Below are 21,105 nucleotides of genomic sequence, written 5' to 3' on the forward strand. Positions count from 1 at the left end.
GAGCAATTGTCAAACCATGCATGTTCCAATTTTTTTACTTTTCACGTTTATGCAATATTGTTTATATGCAACATCGTATAACACCTAGGGATGTCGGAATATCTATAGTGTTCCTGAAATAACTCTCTGTGTGATAGTCGGAATTTTTCATCCAGAACAGTAATGCACAACCTGTTTATTGACAATTTAAAGCTCGAATCACCGAAATTTGCACAACGAGAATGATTTGTTAGTCCCAAGCGTCATTCTGTGTGTTCTTTGTGCAATTTGGTTGGTTCAGGTCAATCACGGAGAGCAACTACGAATTGTGCAGTCTACCCAAGCTCAAGCTCAAGCTCAGAACAGTATTGCTCAACCTGAAGCAATATTATTTGTCATGTTTGGCAATCAGGGCGGGTGATAAGATGGATACGAAATCAGGGTCCGCTTGGCTTGTGGTCTTGCCTCTGTAAAAGTGCAGATTTATTTCCTTCCTTCTTCATTACCGGCTCTATTGTTGTGTAGTATTTCACTTTCTCTGAATAGTTTGTTGTTGTTAGTGTTGTATGTGTGTTCTGCTACTGCTGTATGTGTTTTGTTATAGGAAGCGGGGCGTTGGTGTGTAAGTTCTGTTTCAATTTTTTTTTGGTTTCTGTAACATATTGTTTAATCGTAATATAAATGTTGCTTACTTCCATTATACATAAATTGCTACTTTCCTCGTTCTAGATTCACTAACCATTATTCCATTATTTGTCAAATGTTGCTATGTATTGCATAATGTTAATATCCATTCTTGAGTGTTAGAAATATTAAGAAAAAGTACTGTTTGCAAACGAATTCTTATCGACTATTGCTTGATTTTCGCTCTGGTGCAAATACGTTAAAATTGAATAAGTGTAGTTCGGTTAGAGATAACAGTAGAGTTGATTAGAAATTACAGTAGCATAACATATTTGCTTCAAGCCTGGAGACGAAATAAATAGTTTGTATTATTATCATCATAGTTTAATAAACATTGACCGTGGTCGACAGATATGCGTCAACGATTGTATCCTGTCTTCGTTGACTATATCGTCCACGTTTCTTCCTCGTTCTTAAAGCTAATATTTGAGTATTTCATTAAATCATCATGTGTTTTCAAATATCATTATCCTAACGTTAGGTGATTATATTTGTTTACAGTTACCTTTAGTCACATATTCAACGTCTTGTTGACAATAGACACCATGTACCAAACGAGTTTACTTAAAAATATGAAAAAATATACATTTCCCAGCGGATTTACGATAAAGGCATATGCGTGAATATATTAATATAAGATACTATATTTCACGTGGACGTGTTTCCGGTAACATCCGATACGATGTTTTCTTAATTGATTGACTTGTTTATTCTTCCTTCATTATATAAAGCATGTTAGTATTGATGAAACTCTAAACACATTTAAGAACATTCTGATAACAACTTCGATTAGATTCTAAGATTCAGCAAGACTACGATACAAGATAGCTTATGTACAATTGTAGGTGTTCATTGCGTTTGTTTTTTTCTTCTTCTTCTCTGCTTCATTCGATTTATTTGGATATCATTGTATGTCATATAAAAACCGATCTATCATCCACTATGCATGAAACTATCTCTACCACAAGCTCACACAACCTTAGAAAAGTATTTTTTTAGTTAGACCCATAGCCACCAGGGACACCCCTGTGGCTATGGTCAGAGATGTACGCATCCCGAGTAGGCTCACGGCGCCGTTACATTCGTCTTCCTTGCAGATCGAACAGTGATCGATACTAACGCCGGGCTGAGTGCTTGCCTTGCTGAACGTGATTTGGCATGGATCGGTTTTGCCGCCGTCCAGCTGGCAACCGCGGAAGGTCATTAGGTCACCATTTTCTGTTAACGGAACATGAGAAAAAAAAATGTATTCTGGCAATTTTATAACTTAAATTGAAATTGGATTTGCAGATTCATCAATCAGATCACCTACCATTTGTAGCGACAATCTTCTGGCATACCATCGGTACGCTAATTTCCGCTGGCCCCTCAAGGTACTCAATCTTGGTCAGATCCGCAAGCCAATTGCCGGTTCTCGATGACATTTTGCTGGGAGTGCATGTCTAAAATAGAGAAAAAAGAAGCAAGAAAAAAAAATGAAACGATGAAGTCTAGCGAACTCTTAACATTGTGACGAGCAAGTGCTATATGTGGAAGCGTTGGTGGAAGCGCTGGGCAAATTTGATAGAAACAGGTGTTCAATCATCGACTTCGACATGTTGCCTGAAAGGTGATTTCATCGCACGTCAATTATTCAACCTTCGGTACGATGGATGATGATGGTTGGAAAGGCGTGGGAGCTTACTTGGGTTTGTGAAAAATTGCTCAACAGACGGGAGGAAGTTTATGTGCGTCAGGCGATGAGTAGGACGGTATGCTGCATCGTACGGGAGTCATATCATGGTGGAAGCGTGGCAAAGAAATGCAATCAGCCATGCAATTCCATTCCGATGGTTACAAATGTGATTTATGATTGAACAATGTGTTACGTTGTAAATTGAATTTCAGGTAGAAGCTGGTATGTTTTTACTGGGAATCCGTTTCAATCATTAGAGTTGAAATGACCTTGTTTCTCGTAAACGCTCTAGAATCTCGTTGTGTTATAATACTGTTCTTTTATCTCTTTCCAACGCATTATCTGTTTTTTTTCAACATCTTATATCTTATATCTTATTCTATACATTTTATGTAGGCTGACCAAACGTACCGTTTTCAACGAGACAGTACCGTATTTTCGACCTATTTTGATTGTCCCGTCTTTTTACCAATCTGTACCGTATTTTGAGTATGAAGTATAGAATAAAAAAATATTTATTTCAATGTCATTATTTTGAACACATTTATTCGAATGAACATATGGTTGGAATTTAGATTTTAAATTATGCTCAGTGTTTTCGTATTCATGTAGAAGAATAGATTTTTTTGTTTTTTCTTCAGCTATCAAGAGGCTTAATATTTTTGACGGATTGCTTTTCATTTTTTATTCACAAGATTAATGTATTGTCGTAATATGCGTGAATATGATTGATTATATTTTGTGTCTGTCTGGGAATACCGCACAAGTCGAAAGGATTTTTTCTACGACGAGCAATATGTACCCAACGAAAAAGTAAAGTAACGTTAAAGCTATGATAATTTTCAAACAGAACATGGATCTTAAATGTGACAAATTTTATGATAGAATTTCAAAAAATCATAATCTTCTTTGCAAAGTCGCTTCGTCATCGAAGGAATGTTTGATTGTTTGGATTTAATTCTTGGTATCATTCACTCAATAAAATTCTCAAAAAAAAAATTATAATCAATACACATAAAAAAGAATCGCCAAATGTGTTGCTTAGTGCAAAACTCGAGAATAGAGATGCACTGTAAATGTTGCGACGAGAAAAATAGGAACTGATTTAGATTATTTTTGAAAGAAATGGAAAAATTCGAAGCAATTGAATGATTGTTCTGCAGTGATATCATTGAGGGCGTTGTTAACCCAATTGCACGGAATTGAACTTCATGTTCCATTGGTGTGGAAATGGCAATGGTTTTTCAGGTGGAATAACGCTCTTCTATATTTATAAAAATGAAAACTAATCACCAAATAAGTTCAAAACTTCAGAACGGTTTGTCTGATTTAAGTTGTTTCATTATGTTGAGTTTGTTTCTGCCCGTAGATGCTGAGGCGAGAAGATTGGAAAATTTTGAAGGAAAATGGAAAAATTCTAAAACTTTCTTCTACGTGTACGGGCTACGTTGTAGCATGGTACACAAATGCAGATATGCCGACCCCCTGATTTTGCAAAGCTTCAGAATAGCATCTTTCGGGCAACTTTCTACAAGAGGCATTTGTAGGGTTCCAATGAGTGCTTAGACGTCGATAGAACTGGGATGACAAAAATCATTTCATTCTAGCGACGCGGCACTCAGTATTTTCTTCTTTGTTTTGGATGTCTTTTATGGGAACGTTGAGCTGCATCCTCACTCAAAGGGGGAGTGAAAGAGCTGTTCCTGTTTCGGGTTTGAAACTCTGCAAAAGAGCAGGTGCTTTGTGCCCAAATATGGGTTGGACGGAGGGTCTGACAAGATCAAGAACTTGGGATTAAAGGTGGATGGCCTTAATGATTGAGGCAATTGTTGCCCGCGATAACCGACTCTTAGAAATGTTATGTACTTGCGCACTTTTGTGGCAATTACATAGCGGAGACAAAACTTATTTCGCGCCTGGGTGATCTGAGGATTTTTGAAATTCTTCTCGGTCACTTTATCCTGGATCGTGGAAGAGGCTGGACCCGGCGGACATCGCCAAGAGCCTCGGTGTAAAAGTTTAGGTTAGTTAAACGTGGTTTTTTTTTGTTACAAACCAGTTTTAGGATTCCTTTTCCCGGGTAGATAGTTTTTTTATATAGTGGCTCAAAAGCTAGAGATAGGAAGGAAATATCGTGCTTGGCGTGGTCAAATCGAAAGGTAAAACGTGCTTGATTGATTGCGTGATTAAACATGTCCTAATATTCCACGTGGGTGAAAATATATGCATTAATCCAACAGCAACAAATTCCCGAAACACCGTTTTGAAGTTAGAGCCGCTCCAGACCCCACGGTGCAGCGAGAAGGAGCCAGCCAACCACAAGCTGAAGAGCGCGAAGCGCTGGCAGGGTTTGAGCAACGACGACGACCGGTTTAAGCGCTGGTCCCAGCAGCCTTAATATCAACGACCGACTCAAGCGGAGGAAGTCCCGCTGAACCAAGCATCAGGAGCATCGAAGATTGGCTTAAACGAGGGGAGACCCGCTAATCCAAGCGATCAAATAACCATTAACAAGCGGGAGGTGGCCCGCTGATCTAAGCAACATAAGCAGCATCGCAATCAAAATTAGGACATCGCACTCAAAAGGTCGTGAGTAACACAAAAACTATTATTCCATGCGCATGACGATATTTCAGCCGGTACGGTCGTGAAAGCATACAAGTAGCGATCGTAGCCGAGCGAGTTGGTCGACCGGTCCCCCATGTTAAGGGTACCCGGTTCGAATCCCAAGTTAACAACATATATGATCATATTCGAACAAACCAATTAAATTTCCACGTACGTAATGAATTTCACGAATCGAAACAAATATACAAAAATCCTAGGTCCCAGCGACGCTAATTTTTCCGCTGGTTGCGATTATTTGGTTTGAATGGCTAAATTAAGTTGAGCGAATAAGCACACCCCCACCGCTCCCTATGGGGGAACACATGAAGAAGTGACACGATGAATAAAATTTACTGTTGCCGAAAATAGGGATGGAAAGAGAGGGGAGATTATGAATGATCACGGAACAAGCACGGTTATTTGAATGAAAACACCCGAGAAATTATGTGATTGTGAGGATAAAGATATGATGATGAGAGAAGTGAAGTCTTTAGTAGGAAAGTTTAACGAGCCAACTGAAGAATAGGGTAGTGGAGTTTAGGTAGAAAGAGAGAATAAAGAAAATTGAGGGAAATGTTAGAGTGATAGGGGAAATAGATTCATTAAAACGTGTAAATAAAATGTAACGAAATTTATGGAACTGTAATGAAAATTGGAAATCAATAGAGACCTTTTCTTTGGAGTATTTGCAAATTTAGTTTATTTGTTTGGATGAGAATTCTAAAACTGGTTTTGTGAAGGGACCACGATTAGCAAGTCTTGCTCTCCTCGTTGATTTTTTCCGGTTGATGATTTTTGTTGGTTCTGGTTTCCCAAACGTGAAGGGAAAACGTGCATTGTTTGAGACTTTACCGGTGATGATAACACAGACAAAAGTGGGATCTATTTTGTCGATCTGAGGTCGATTGTTGCTAACAACAATTGCCACAGCAATCAGTTCGTTTCCCAAAGTGCTTGGGACGGTCGAACCTGAAACCTATCTGTGTTTGGGGGTTCAAAGGAAAAAACCTGCCCTTTGGCAGAGTCTCAGCTGGGCACCGAAACAGTGGTGAGCGGCCTCCTTCGGGAGTGGCGCTTAATCCGTTCACTAGCAACTCCCCCATTCATTCATACCCGACCGTCACGGGTTACAACGTGATCCATTTTCATAACTTTGAAAAATATAGTACGCAACGCCGCACAATGGTCGCTGTCAAAAATCATTCCTCATTTTACCTTACCTTTTAGAGGTTAGATGTTTTTAGAAAAGTTGTTCAGAATATAGATTCAGATAGTTTGACATTTTTGTTTAAACTCTTACTAAGTAACAATAAAAATTAAAAAAACAATTTAATACTTACGCGATAGTTGAGTTGTGTATGCAGCAAAATTAAAGAGCTATGAATTTCATGAAAATTTACTGAAGATACATAGTATCCATCTATTAGTGCTTCAGAGATATAACTGTTTTTCTGAGAAGAATATCTTAAAACTAGTTTTTTAACTTAAGTAATATCTAAATTTATTTATATCAACTCAACATGTTTCACAAAGTTTTAGATGACATTAAAATGCATAACTTTTCCGAATACAATATTAGTTTTTAAATACACCATCGCGATGTACAGTAATTACCAAGCAAAAACATGTCAATTTTACTGACTATATTATTCAAAATTGTGCACGTCTGTGCATCAATACTCAACGTCATTTTTCTCGTTAGTATTTGGAACATGCAGCACACCACTTTTCGAACTCTGGAAATTTCGGAAACATAATTTTTTATGCCGATTTTTGTAGCGCTATTTACTCATAATTCATGATTCATTCAATGTCGATGTTTATTTACAATATATCAATTTACTATTAGATTTTTGTTTCTAGTTTGCTATCAGAGCTCAAATTTGAGTAATTTTGATGCAGTTCTACACTCTGTCCAACTTCTATAAGACTAGGTGATGATCTTGCTGCTTTGTGTCATTGTAAACAAACAATCCTTCAATTTATATTCTAGTGTGTAGGTATTGGTGTCCACCATACTCTGCATGATTTTCATATGTGTGTGTGCAAGCGCTGAGCGTAAACGAATGTTTTCGTATTTTCAACTTTCATGTTTCTCTAGGACCAGTTACATTTTCCGTTGTTTTAGTTGTTTTGATCATTTGAATCTGGTAAAGCCGAAGGGAAAACTCCTCACGGAGAGAGAAGAAAGACAAATCGAATTGTTGACTTTCATTGAAAATGTTGGTATCAGAGTTGATTGAAAATGTTGGTATCAGAGGAATTTCTCGTCGGATTGGACGATCCCATCATGTAGTGCTAAATTATTTGGCGAATCCTCAAGGATACGGTAAGAAGGAGAGAGCTACACGTAAATCGAATAATAAATAAGCAATATTTCAACTACTCAACTGCTCGGGTGACAATTCGTCAAATTTTGGTAAAAAATCCTCACATAAAGAAGGCTTAAAAGGGTTAAAACTCCTCATCTTACACCATCTCACATCGGAAGACGTCTGAGTTATGCCAAAGCTCACATAAACCGACAGTGGGGCATGGTATGTCATGACAAAGAATGTTTCCAAAAGAATACATTCTGCTATATATCATAACGAAAAGTTCTTTAATGTTTAGGTTATCCTCACTGACGAAAAAATCAATTTGGATGGTCCTTATGGTTTCAACGGGTACTGGCGTGATTTACGGAAGAAGAAGGAATAGTATTTTTCAACCAGGAATTTTGGTGGAGACTCGTGCATGGTTTGGTTTGGGCGGGATTCTGTGCAACCGCAAAGCTCAAGATAGCTTTCACATCATTCAAGGATTACATACATGTTCTGGAATACTCTCTCCTACCGTTTTTGCGTGGATATCGTCACAAAAAATCATATTCCAGCAAAACAATGTTACTATCCATACCAGCAAGGAAACTGAGCAATGGAATAAGGACCAAAAACTAAATTTTTTGGACTGGCCGGTTCGCTCTCCAGACTTGAATCCTGTTGAAAATCTTCGGGGATCCTTGTACGCAGAATCTACACTGAGGGAAAACGGTACACCACGATTGAAGAGCACAAAATCGCAATTTCGGAAACATGGGAACAATATCGAGAAAATCGTTCAGCAGCATTTAGTGAATAGTATTCCAACACGAATTTTCCAGGTTTTTAGCCGAAATGGCAAGGTTGCCAATTATTGACATGTAAATCAGCCGATTGTCGTAATACTTATGAATTTTGAAATGGTCTTATAGAAACTGGACAGCTGAAATTATCATATTTAAGCACAATAAATAAACAAACAACTTTTTGAACGGAATTGACGTTAAATATACTTTATTCTAAGCATTCAACAATGCATGAATGTATTTTTTGTAGCGCTATTTACTCATAATTCATAATTCATTCAATGTCGATGTTTATTTACAGTATATCAATTTACTATTCGATTTTCGTTTCTAGTTTGCTATCAGAGCTCAAATTTGAGTTATTTTGCTGTAGTTCCACTGCAGTTGATGAAATAAATTGGTGTTTCTACGATATTTGCTTTCGCGAGCTGATTATCAGAAGATTGGGTGTCATAAGCAATCTTACGAAAATGTCCTGATTACTGACGTCTCTGCAAATTTAAATTTGAAGGCTTAGAATAAGTATGTTACCAATGCATGAATCAAAAAGTGATTCTAAAACTTAGTGGAACATGATGAGTTGATATAATGCAATTTAGGTAGAACTTAAGTTAAAAAAATAGTTTTAAGATACTCTTCTCAGTAAAACAGTTATATCTCTTAAGAACTAATCGACAGAAATAATGTATCTTCAGCAAAGTTCCATAAAATTTATAGCTCTACAGTTTTGCTGAAGACATAACTCAACTGTCTTGTAAGTATAACAGTTAATTTAAATTTTTTATTTTTATTGTAACTCAGTAAGAGTTTAAATGAAAATTCCAGATTATCTGAATCAATATTCTGAAAAACTTTTCTGAAGACACCTCTAAAATGAAGATAAGACGAGAAAAGATTTTGGACCGTCTTTTACTGAACGACTTTTTCTGAAGGCGGTTTTTGCGTTTTTGAGTTATGATTTTTCAAAATTAACCGGTGGTTCGAAAAATCACTTTTTTCCTCTTTTTTCCAACGAGACTGGATGTATGCGACTAGAATTGAATTAATTGACAAATGTGTCATTTTTCCAAAAAAGACAAGATAATTGACTTTAATTTGATATCTGAATCGGTCCAGTAGTTCAAAAGTAATAAATTTTTGAACAAAGTAATTTTTGGAAAAAAAAGTGAGGAATGATTTTTTGGACCATCGGTTAACTTTGAAAAATCATAACTCAAAAACGAAAAAAAACACCTTTCTGGTTTCGACATATGTTATGTGGAAAATCCTCAGCTTTCCAGAAAAAAAATATTAAAAAAAATATAGCGCCCTTGGTCCCGAGACTATGAAAACAAGAAAAAACGAATACAATCAATAATAACGAGAAGAGAATTCGAATTTTATGCAGGTGTTGTATTTTCCAAAAAAAGACCCAGGTGATTAGCTTTAATTTGATATGTCGATATGAATTTTTGAAAAAAGTCATTTTTGGAAAAAAGAGGAAAAACTTCATTTTTCGGACAACCCTAAAATGGAAATGGTCACCCTACTGAAAAAATAAAAAAATACGGGTCAAATGTTTTGCGATAAAGAACAAAACTACCACTTTTCACGAAAATCTGAGATCTGAGATCACTATATCGGTATGACATGGAATGGCTGTATAGAACCTTTATTATCCGCGAATGCGAGTTCCCTAGTAATTTTATAAACCTTCCCGAAATTTGTAAGTGAGTGGTAGAGTCTGGCTTTTTAGTTTTGGTCATGTCTTTCACATTATCTGATCACTGATGCACAAGACCTTACAGATGGATAGTTCAATAATTTATGTATTGATAAAACATAGTTTTCATGGCAAAATATCTTTTTTTCGTGTTTGAACCTCATTTTTACCCTTTCATTGCGTTTTCCGCGATTTTCGTTTAACGCGGTGATCTAGCCCGACTATTTCGCGGATAATCGGAGTTCTAGTGTATATTTTTTTCCCCATGAGAATATTTCTAGAAGTATTTTTGTTCTGTGTTCGATTACTAACTGAATAACTGACAAGAGCCGATGAATGAATGCATGCACTGAGGAGCGAAATTGCATTGCCTACGCTCCCAAAACGCTATTTCCTAAATAACTAACCCACAATCTATATTACACATCACTATTCGTGGAACGATGACAGAAAATTCGAATTGAGTCCGTTGTGAGGTGGCTACAGGAACCCCCGCGGAACTAATTTACACCTTCAGTTTTCTACTGAAGAACACAGCGCTCACCACTGGAAAATACCTTCTACACATCTGGCTTCTCACATGGAGACAATATCTGAATTCACGAGAATTTCATGGTCGATCGAAAAAAGGATCACCAATAAGTGTAAACACACATAAATTCACATAAGCTTTCCCCAGCAAAGACGTAGAAAGTAAACTCGATGTTTTTTGCTTTGGACATTACTATGGAATTCATCAAAAGTTTTCAAATAACTCTTTAGTAGAAAGTTTTGGTGGCCTCGAAGAGGACCAATGGTTTGCATGGTTTTATTGAATTATCCAAATGCTGTTTACAAAAAAAAAGATTCTCATTCGATTCTATAACAATCGATATCCATTTTTTTGTTTTTCGATGAAGCAGTGCCGGGTTATCAATGTAAACGAATAATAAATGATGGTCAACCCAAAACCCAACAAATGTGATTACAAAACTGAAATGATTTCCCATTCATTCTGATTACCGGTATATCCTGTACTATGATAGATATTCGTTTAACCTACCACCGTAAAGTTTAGGACAATACGAAAAAATATCAAGCACGATTTGGCATAAGTTGGGCCAAACCAGTGTCGTGAGATCGAAGCGGAACCCTGGGGGTGGAAGACTGATTATCATGCAAAACGTCTGATGTGTTTCATCCCAACCCGAATAAATTCCGAAATGTATGAAAAATGTATGAAATGTAATTTATAGAAACCATAAACACGTAACATGTACACGATTGAACCCGGATCTGTTACAGCTAAAATGTTAATAAGCCCAAATAAATATAATAAAAGGGATAAAAAACAGACGGACCGGACTGTTAAGTTGCTTCTGCCACGAATTGGGCCTATCCAGCCTCGTCTGAACGAAACCCTGGGTATGGGAGTTTCTTTTGTATTTATTTATTTGCAGTGGACCTTTTAAAGTTGGTCATTCAGGTCCACATTTTCATTCTGATTGTTTTCACAAAGTTAATATGACATTATAATATATAATACACCCATACAATGTTATAAAGAATCAATGAATACTTTTTTTTCAAAAATTAAAAAAAAAAACAGTTTCGTTGTTCTATGTTTGTCATTCGCCAAGGCTTCACGCAGATCCGGGGGGATATTATACAATTTCCTAATGTTTTCCAACGCTTGACACTCCTGGATGATGTGCTTGACCGTGAGTCGGTCGTTGCACCACTTGCATTTTGGCATTTCCTTCTTTTCCAGGATATAACTGTGGGTTACTTGGGTGTGTCCAATACGCAACCTGGCTAACACAACGTCTTGTTTTCTTGAACCTATGAAAGTGTTTCGGAAAGGTAGTATGATGTTTTATATTTCGCGTAAGTGATTGTTTCTAATGTTGTGCCAGGATGCTTGCCATCTCCAAATAACAAGTTTTTTGATATGCTCTTTTAATTCGTGAAAGTCAACTCTGTTTATTTCAATTTCATATTGTAAAGATAGCTCGTTCATTTCCAGCAATTCCAATATGGCTAGGCACCCAGCAGAATGTGATAGTTGTTCCATTACTTTCGATATGTTTCAGAAGGCTTGCGATCTCGTCTCTCCATTTGGTTGATACCTTGTTTTTAGCTAGTGCGGTTGTTACACTTAAGGAATCTGTGCAAATTAGGTATGCACCAACCCGGTTCTGATCTGAAACCCAAATCAATGCTTCCTTCACAGCCAGACATTCTGCATTGTAGATACTGCATAGATCTTGGAGTCCTCTGCGTATGACCAAATTCTCACTGACCACGCTGAAGCCGAATCTGCCAGTTCGTTTGGATCCGTCGGTATAAATAGCACGATGCAAACTATATTTAGTATTCTTCATCCTCCAAAAATGAGTTTGAATTTCTTTAGAAGACACTCCACTTCGAACAAGTGGCACCAGATACATTTCACTTGATATGATATCTCTATCCCAGGGGAGGGTTTTTGGTTGAATAAATATATCCGTTGGCGGCAATATAATCTCCAAATTTTCCAGAACAGCATTTCCTCTATATATATCGTTATGAGGTACACTTGGTGTACTACAGTTCCATTCTTCTCCTGAACTACCGATGCTACTTGTTTCAGAATCGCTTAGATTCACTTCTCGATTCGATCCCTGTGTTGCTTTCCTTGCTGCAAAAATAACAGATCTTTGCTCTAGGAGACTTTTTACATTTGGTATGCCGGTTTCGGCTTGTATACTAATGATAGTGCTCGTGTGAAAAGCCCCGCATACTACTCGTAGGCCTGTATTATGAACAACTTCTAATTTACGCAGTATTGAATTGACGAAATAATTGGTGCAGCATAGATCATTTTTTCTAAAATTATAGTGCGATAGAGTCGTATAAGGGTATTCCTGTCCCCACCCCAAGTTCTTGAAGCTACACATCGTAGAAATTCAACTCTCTGTTGGCAAGCCGCTTTAGTTTCTTCCACGTGATCTCGAAATGATAAACATTGGTCAAAAGTTACGCCAAGACATTTGTGCGTGTTCTTGAGGAGTATAGTTATGTCATTCAGTGTGAGTCTGTTCATATTCTGCGATTTTCTTGTGCAGCTGTTTCTAAACAAAACTGTTGTACTCTTTTCGGCTGAGATCCGAAAACCTGTTAGAGTTTGCCAGGTCTGGATGACAAGTAATGCTCGTCCTAAACGTTTTTGAATATTTGTTGGTATTTTGTCGCTCGTGATAAGTACCACATCATCTGCAAACATAAGAACTTCTACTCCATCAGGCATGATCCCCGTAATTGGATTCATTGCAATTAGGAACAGTGTCACACTCAAAACTGACCCTTGACATAGACCAGTTTCCATGGATTTTTCTTCCGAAAACTCACCGTTTGTGAAGACACGAAACGTTCGCCGAGATAGGAATGCCTGTAGATATTTCACCATTAGTCCACCAATTTTCCATTAGCATAGCTTTTCTAGAATAAATCTTCTCCATGCTGTGTCGTAGGCTTTTGACACTTCTAGGAAAACTGCTTGGGCGTACTGGTTTTTGCTCATTGCTTCTCTTATATGTACCTCAAGTGCTGCTAAATGATCCGAAGTACTTCTTCCCTTTCGGAATGCGTATTGTTGGTGATGAATTAAGTTATTCGATTCTAAGATGTGAATAAGGCGATTGTTGACCATACGTTCGAAAACTTTCCCAAGCCAACTGTTCAGATATATTGGTCGATAGTTTGCTGGATTCGATTTCTCACCTTTTCCTTTAAAAATGGGCACTACGATCGATTTAGTCCACATTATTGGATATTTAGATTCGATCCAAAGGCGATTAAGAGACTCTAAGTACTTTTGCTTACAATCATGTGGAAGATGAGAGATCATACTGTAATAAACCTCATCTAACCCAGGTGATGATCCTTTTAGTCCTTCAAGTGCTTCTTTCAGTTCGGCCAGTGAAAATTGTCTATTATATTCTCTGTTTAAGGGATGAGTAAAGCTGTATTTTCATCACATGTTTTGTGTTCTTTGAATTTAGCATCATAGCTGTCGTTACTGGATACAGTTTCGAATGATTTGCCCAAAGCATTAACAATACCTGGAGTATCTGTGTAACTCTCACCACCGTATTTTATTGCTCTTATTCAAGTGTATTTCTTCGGACCTTGGATGCATCTGTAATTGTTCCACATTTCTCTTATGGGGGTTTGAGTTGTGAATGTATTTACCAGGTTTGCCATGACCATGACTTAGATGTTCCAGCAGACTTGTGAGTTCGGATTTGTCGAATAATCTACCTGGCGGAAGATATATGTTAAGGACGGATGCACTTATTGGAGGACCTACCTTCACGGCAACAGCTTCTAGTTCCGTTTGTATATCAATATTTTAACTGTTAACGTCAGATTTCACAGCGATGATCACACCACCAGCTGCGAGGTTTCCGCTGTCTCGCTGTCGGTGGTATACGTTAAGTCCAATAATTTCTGATTGTTTTCCATTGGAACACATCGTTTCTTGAAGACATAATACCAAAAGATCTTTTTCGCTCGTTAATATTTTCAATTCTGATCTGCCTGTTCGGAGTCCCTGAATATTCCAGGTCATAATATGAGATTCTTTAAAAATTTGTTTTGTATTATACATATTTTGACGATGGGTTTCATTCATACTTCCATTTCACCGGTTGTCTCATCAGGTTCGGAGCAACATGATATCGTCATTGGTTGCGTTTCTGATCTCCCGGAGCGGCGCTCGGTTGTTGTTGTTGTAGGTTCTGTAGTTTTCGTTGCTGCGTTTATTTTCATTGCGATTGCTTGATCTGAAGTCTCATCGGTAATTACTTCTTTTGTCTGTTCCATTCGTTTGGGTTTCGGACTAATCGATGGGGATTTATCTTTAGGTATCGATTCTGGTTTTTGTTTTCGTGTCTCTGTTGATTTGCTGGTACTAGGTTCAGCTGTTAGAGTTAATGATTCAGAGGGTTTGATTGGTTCATTATCATGGAATGTTCCGCCACAATTGGCACATATTTTCTCTAGTTGACAATACTTTTCCACATGTCCGTAATTGAGGCATTTGAAGCATCTCGTTGGTCTCGGATAGTATGGACGTGCTGGTACACGAAGGAATCCTATCTTAATCGAGCAAGCGTCAAGAGGAATCTGGATGTTTTTACAAGCTTACAACATTGTTGATACGTTTTTTCATTCGATCTACTTTTATCACTTTTTACCCGGCTAGTTCTGTTAGTATTACTTTGTCATCTTCGTCATATAATTCACGGCATGTTACAGCAACACGACAGGTATTCAGGGTACTGTGTACTCCTTAATACTCACGTTGATTCCTTTTGTAATCATTGTCATTTTCTTTAGTAGCGGCGCTTGGTTTTCGGATTCTGTTTGAACTAACATTTTTCCATCTCGAACTCTTTTAATATTCACAACCTCTCCGCAGCAATTCCTGATTGCCTTGTTTATCAGGAAAGGTGATATTTTCTCCAACGATTCTTCACTATATGTGCGTTCGATGACGAGAAAGCTTCCTCAATTGCGTTGAGGACCGGATCCTAACATGAGGAAATTCATTCTGTCCTGCACCACATTTTGTATACCTTCGCCACCGTGTGGAGATATCTCCACCACTATTTACAATGGGAGGCCTTGAATGTGAAATCTAGAACAATATCTCTTCCCGAATAATAGCACTATTGTTACTCGGAAAATTGATATGGGACACCAAAACACAACTGCCCTCGTCAACAGTTGACGATCGAATGTGTGGGAGTTTAATCAACATGCAAAACTTCCGATTTGTTTCATCTCAACCCTAATAATTTCCGGAATGTATCCGGAATGTATCTGGTGCTCCTAGAAGACGTTTTAGTCGGTCACATTGAAAACGATGCGATCGAGGACAATCTTTTTCAGTTAGATAATGCATCTATCCACGTCTCTAAGTTCGCTGTTAAACCATTTCTTGAAGTGATCCGATTTAGCTATTAATAAGCTTCGAGTTCTGCAATTTTTTTGTTTAATTTTACAATCCGTCTAATTCATATTTCTTCCTATGTTGTTATCGAAATGTGAACTTATTTACTATTTCAACAATGAATTGATTGATCTTTGAGTAAGACTGTACACTGAGAAAAAAAATTAGTACTCTTTTTTTATTTACAAAATAAAAATTCAATTAGCAATATCCAAAATACATATTTTTTAATTTTTTTTTATTTTTTCATACAAAATAGAAGTCATGCAGAAAATTTAAAAAATGGGCCCAAGATGGTAAAACTATTTTTGACGAACTTTGTGGAACATCGAAATCTTAGGAATTTACGAAACTTCGAATTTTTGTATGTTGACAATCATTCTTAGCCACAAATTATGAATTCTGATGTGATTTAAAACAAAAAAGATTCTTATCAATCTCCTTCTAAATGCAACCATTCTCTAGATATTTAAAAAAATATTTCTAACTTATAATCTTTTTTATAGTGAATTATCTCTTTTAATATGTTTGTCGTGTTATACCGTCATGTTCATGAAATTTTATGAATTTTCTTGTAATTTCCAACAATTTTTTTGATTGATTGAAGTTTGTATTAAGATAAAAAAGATTTTTTAATTTCGCTACGTTTTGTATTAATGTGTTTTATAACATGTGTTCGAATGTTTCGTAACGTAACTCCTAAACATATGTCTTTACCATAACGATGTATTTGGAAAAGTTGTTGGAAATTATAAGCGAATTCATAAAATCTCATGAACATGATGGTATAACACGACAAATATATTTAAAGGGCCTATTTACTATTAAAAAGACAATAAATTAGAAATATTTTTTTAAATATCTCGAGGAAGGCTATATTTAGAAGGAGATTAATAATAAGCTTTTTTGTTTTAAATAATATAAGGATTCATAATTTGTGATTAAAAATGACTGCTAACAAACAAAAAATCGAAGTTTCGAAAATTCCTAAAAATTCGATGTTCCACTAAGTTCGTCAAAAATAGTTTCACCATCTTGGGCTCATTTTTTAAATTTTCTACATGACTTCTATTTTATATGAAAAAATTGAAAAAAATAAAAAATACACATTTCTTGATATCGGAAATAAAATTTTATTTTGTAAATAAAAAAAAGAGTACTAATTTTTCTTCTCAGTGTATATATTTTTCAAATTAAGCCAACAATACTCTATAACTCTTTCTAACACACTATTTCGGTACGACTCATATTTTTTGAGATAAAAATTATCAAAGATTTCTCTTACTCAAATCGATACGCCCTTTTCAAAAGTTACGCTTGAGTCAAAAAATTAACCATGATGATGTATTTGGAAAAGTTGTTGGAAATTATAGGCAAATTCATAAAATTTCATGAACATGACGGTATAACACGACAAACATATTAAAAGGGATTATTTACTATAAAAAAGACAATAAATTAGAAATATATTTTTTTAATATTTTGAAAATGGCTACATTTAAAAGGAGATTGATAATAACATTTTTTTGTTTTAAATCACATCAGGATTCATAATTTGTGGCTAAAAATGATTGTTAACATTCGAAGTTTCGAAGTTTCGAAAATTCCTAAAAATTTGATGTTCCACAAAGTTCGTCAAAAATAGTTCTACCATCTTGGGCCTATTTTTTTAATTTTCTGCATGGCTTCTATTTTGTATAAAGAAATTAATATGTAAAATTAAAAAAATATGTATTTTGGATATTGCAAATTGAATTTTTATTTTGTAAATAAAAAAAAAGAGTACTGATTTTTTTTCTCAGTGTACATTTTTTTCATATTCAACCATCAATACTCTATAACTCTTTCTAAGACACTATTTCGGTACGACTCATAGTTTTTGAGATATAAATTATCAAAGATTTCTCTTACTAAAATCAATACGCCCTTTTCAAAAGTTGCACTTGAGTCAAAAAATACCTAATTGCTGTGAAAAACTCATATTTCCTCCAACACAAACGCAATACACACTTTCATTGGAATCAAAAATACAAGTTTTTAAAATCTGCTTAAAATCGATTTCATTTGGAATTGCTGTATTCATAATACTTGCAACTCTAAGAAGAACGGTCAGCAATATACTCGAATAGCTATAACAATATTTGGTAAATAGTCCTCTTCTGATTTAGATATTTGAAACAACATTCCAACCACCATTTATCTCAGTTTCGTCCTCGTGCTGTAGTTCATCCATTATTCTTTCCATAATACAACCTTACAACTCGAACCAGAGCTCGCTTCGCAGCTCTGTGACGTTTATTTTTTCAATATTAAGCACTTAATTTGTAATACAAGTGCATGGGAAAATGTTACACCGTTCGGGAGTCTCTGCTGGTATGGCTTCGGAACATCCAGGCAGCAGTCGGTGCCACCGTACCCACCCATACGTTACGGATTATTATACATTCATCCGTTTGCCCCTGTGCCGGCGACCCCGGGAAAACATATTAAAATGGGAGAACTTCCCCATCGTTTTGTCATTGCCGGTCCCAGCTCCTTGCGGCTGCTTTTGTGAAGTCGTTCTGCAAGAGTTATGGTACAGACCACTGGCACTAGTCACCCGATGCTTCTACTCTACTGTTATTTTGTTTCTTTTTTTTTTTGCACCCTATTCATGTGTTCATTCATGCAGCTGCTGTCGACTGACTCCGATGGCGCCGCCATTCACTCCCTGTGCTATCTTCCACACAAACGAACACAGGTGTGACGAGCATTGTTGCTACCTAAATGTTTGCGATTTCAATCTCTTGAAGCTTTGCCGTGACAGGACTGTGAACGAAGATTAATTTGAGCTTTCAGTTTACAAGTAATTCGAGGATACCGGGGAGAGGGAGAAGTTATTTATGAGGGAAAATGCGGTGTGCCAGTAGAAATATGGCTGGGACATATTAATTTACTCGGTGGGTATATTCTCGGCAGAATCCCACACCGGTGAGAACATAATACAACCAAGTCTGTTACGCGAAAGTCTCACGGATCCTTGTAATCAAACACCAGGCTTCTCCACTTATAATTGAATAGCGTTCAATGATAATCATAAAGCAGTCGACAAACATGGTCATGAAATTGTTCAACATGGTCATTACTTACCTCCGCTACGAGGCCGGTGTTCTTCTTGATCTCGATGCATTCCTTCTCGCTGGTCGAGTCACAGTTGTAGCACTTGATACTATGACCTGGAAGTGGGCAAAATGGGAGGGCCGAGCCCAGAGGACAAAGGTTAACATGGAAAATTAATTTCAACGGCTTCGGATTTATTTTTATTTTTGTTCGTGCTACTGTTGGTGTGCTTTCTTTAATTCTCACATGTTGGATTGGGCTACAATTTCTTATGCTGCCCCCACCAGGAGGGGAAATTGCTTCTATTTTCTTTCGACAGCCATCGAACGGTTCGTTACTGTAGCCAGGAATAGAGGTGATGTTATCGGGAAAAGTTTTTATTACCGTTTCTGCGCCCACTGGGACCTATAGTTAGCTGTGTGTACAAAGCGCGATGCAAATGCAGAACCGACCACTTACTTCCATTGATTACGCTCGTTAATGGCCTGATCACGAAGGTATAGGCTACAGGAATGTGAACGGATGTGCTAAGCCGGTACGGAAGTCGTATCTAATCGAGCCCTGTTCTACCTTTGCCGAACATTCTTTCGTTCCTCGAACAGCATATTTTGAGGCGAGCGAGTGGTGGTGGTGTTTAATTCATTACCGCTTCTGTTACGATTGTTTAATATGCAAATAATATAAATCACGCGAAAATACCTGTAATGCCTTGAAATGTATCGCCCAGTCGCCCAGTGTTACAATATCGGATCGAAACTGGCACAACACAGTACACACCTGGGATCCGACGATCCGAGGTGCGGTGTTTCCAATAGCTCATGTTTTTTTGTGCTTACCGTAAATTAAACTGAACTGCAAAGAAAGTGTTAGAAGCACGAGAGAGAAGAACAATAAAGGGATTCCAAGGTGACCTTCGCAATATGGATTCGAATTACAGCCTTCGTACAAGTCGGATCGATTGAAAATACTGTTTTTATCAATGTTTTTATATCAAAAAGGGATTGAATAGACGTTCCAAATGTTCTCACCGTGAAGAACTACGTAACATACGGTGGGTGAATATGACTGTTTAGCGAATTTGAAAAAATGTTTCAAATATGCTCCATCTGCAATTATTACCATCGTCTTTCCTCTATGCAATTTAGTATTTTTTCTGGCCCACATTGCACAATGGTCCAGGAGATGTATTTAAGTGGAAATTAGCATTTAGAACTCGACAGTTATTCTCTAGAGAAAACTGTCTTGGACAAAGTTGTTACATATGATAGAGCGCTTATTTTTATATTATCAAAAATAGGGGGACCAAAATTGTCGATGAAATAATAAATATAACCTTCTTATCTTGAGAGATAGAGGCATACATAGTTCGACACTGTTGTAGTCCCAGTTATTTGTAGAACAAAGTGTTTTCTCTTAATTTTTTTTTTTTCTTAAATCTCTTAAATTAATCGATATAGCACCTTTTTTCTATGTTACGTTAGGGTTACCATGAAAAAAACTATTTTTCGCTCTAACTTTTATATTTCAAATTCTACATGCAAACTGTCTTCGAAAGACTTTTAGAGCTTACTAATACAAACATTTTTCGATGCCGAACTTGTCGATATCTCAACTTCACTCAAAGTTATTGATTATTCTTTCCAAAAAAAATACGCTCTCTTCAATTGTTTGTTACTCTTTCTGGGGCAAACGTAAGCAAGGTATATTGGCGGCATTTGAAAGAGCATATTTCACTCTACATGATGTGTGATTTTCAAAACTATGTTATTTTTCGTGTTTGAGTAAATTAAAATTGAAATCATGAGTTTTTTGGTAAAAAACCATCAATAACTTTGAGTAGGATTAAGATATAGACAAGTTCTGCATCGCAAGATGTTGGTATCAATAAGCTCTAAAAGTCGTACGAACACAGTTTTGATGCACAATTTGAAATATGAAAGTTAAAGCAGAAAAAAACACGTTTTTTCATGGTCACCCTAATGCAACTTAGAAAAAAGCGCTAAATTGATTATTTTAAAAGATGGAAAAAAGCTTTGTTCTACAAAGTTGTTGAAAATAACTGGGGCTACAACATTGTTGAACTATGTTTACCTCTATCTATAAAGATAAGAAAGTTAGATTTTTCATTTCATCGACAATTTTGGTCACCCTATTTTTGATAACATAAAAACGAGCGATCTATCATATGTAATAACTTTGTCTAAGACAGTTTTTGTCTAAACAATAAATATCTCCCACAAAGTTGTTTTTAGCGCTTTCTATCTGAGTTGCATTAG

At 36.5% G+C, this 21,105-nt stretch overlaps 1 protein-coding gene across 3 annotated transcripts in view; it reads right to left on the reverse strand.

Moving 5' to 3' along the window:
• Positions 1-432: 432 nt before the first annotated feature.
• LOC129776634 (uncharacterized) overlaps positions 433-21,105 on the reverse strand; it is a 44,424-nt gene continuing 23,751 nt past the window's right edge. For all 3 annotated transcript variants that reach the window (XM_055782381.1, XM_055782380.1, XM_055782382.1), the window contains exons 3-5: positions 18,860-18,945; positions 1,976-2,105; positions 433-1,881 (exon numbers count right to left, since the gene is read on the reverse strand). In XM_055782381.1, the coding sequence (XP_055638356.1) occupies positions 1,643-1,881; positions 1,976-2,105; positions 18,860-18,945 (455 nt within the window). In that variant the 3' untranslated portion in view covers positions 433-1,642. The remainder of the gene's footprint in view (positions 1,882-1,975; positions 2,106-18,859; positions 18,946-21,105) is intronic.

The sequence above is a fragment of the Toxorhynchites rutilus genome, chromosome 3 (genome assembly GCF_029784135.1).
Source record: "Toxorhynchites rutilus septentrionalis strain SRP chromosome 3, ASM2978413v1, whole genome shotgun sequence".
Lineage (NCBI taxonomy): Eukaryota > Metazoa > Arthropoda > Insecta > Diptera > Culicidae > Toxorhynchites > Toxorhynchites rutilus.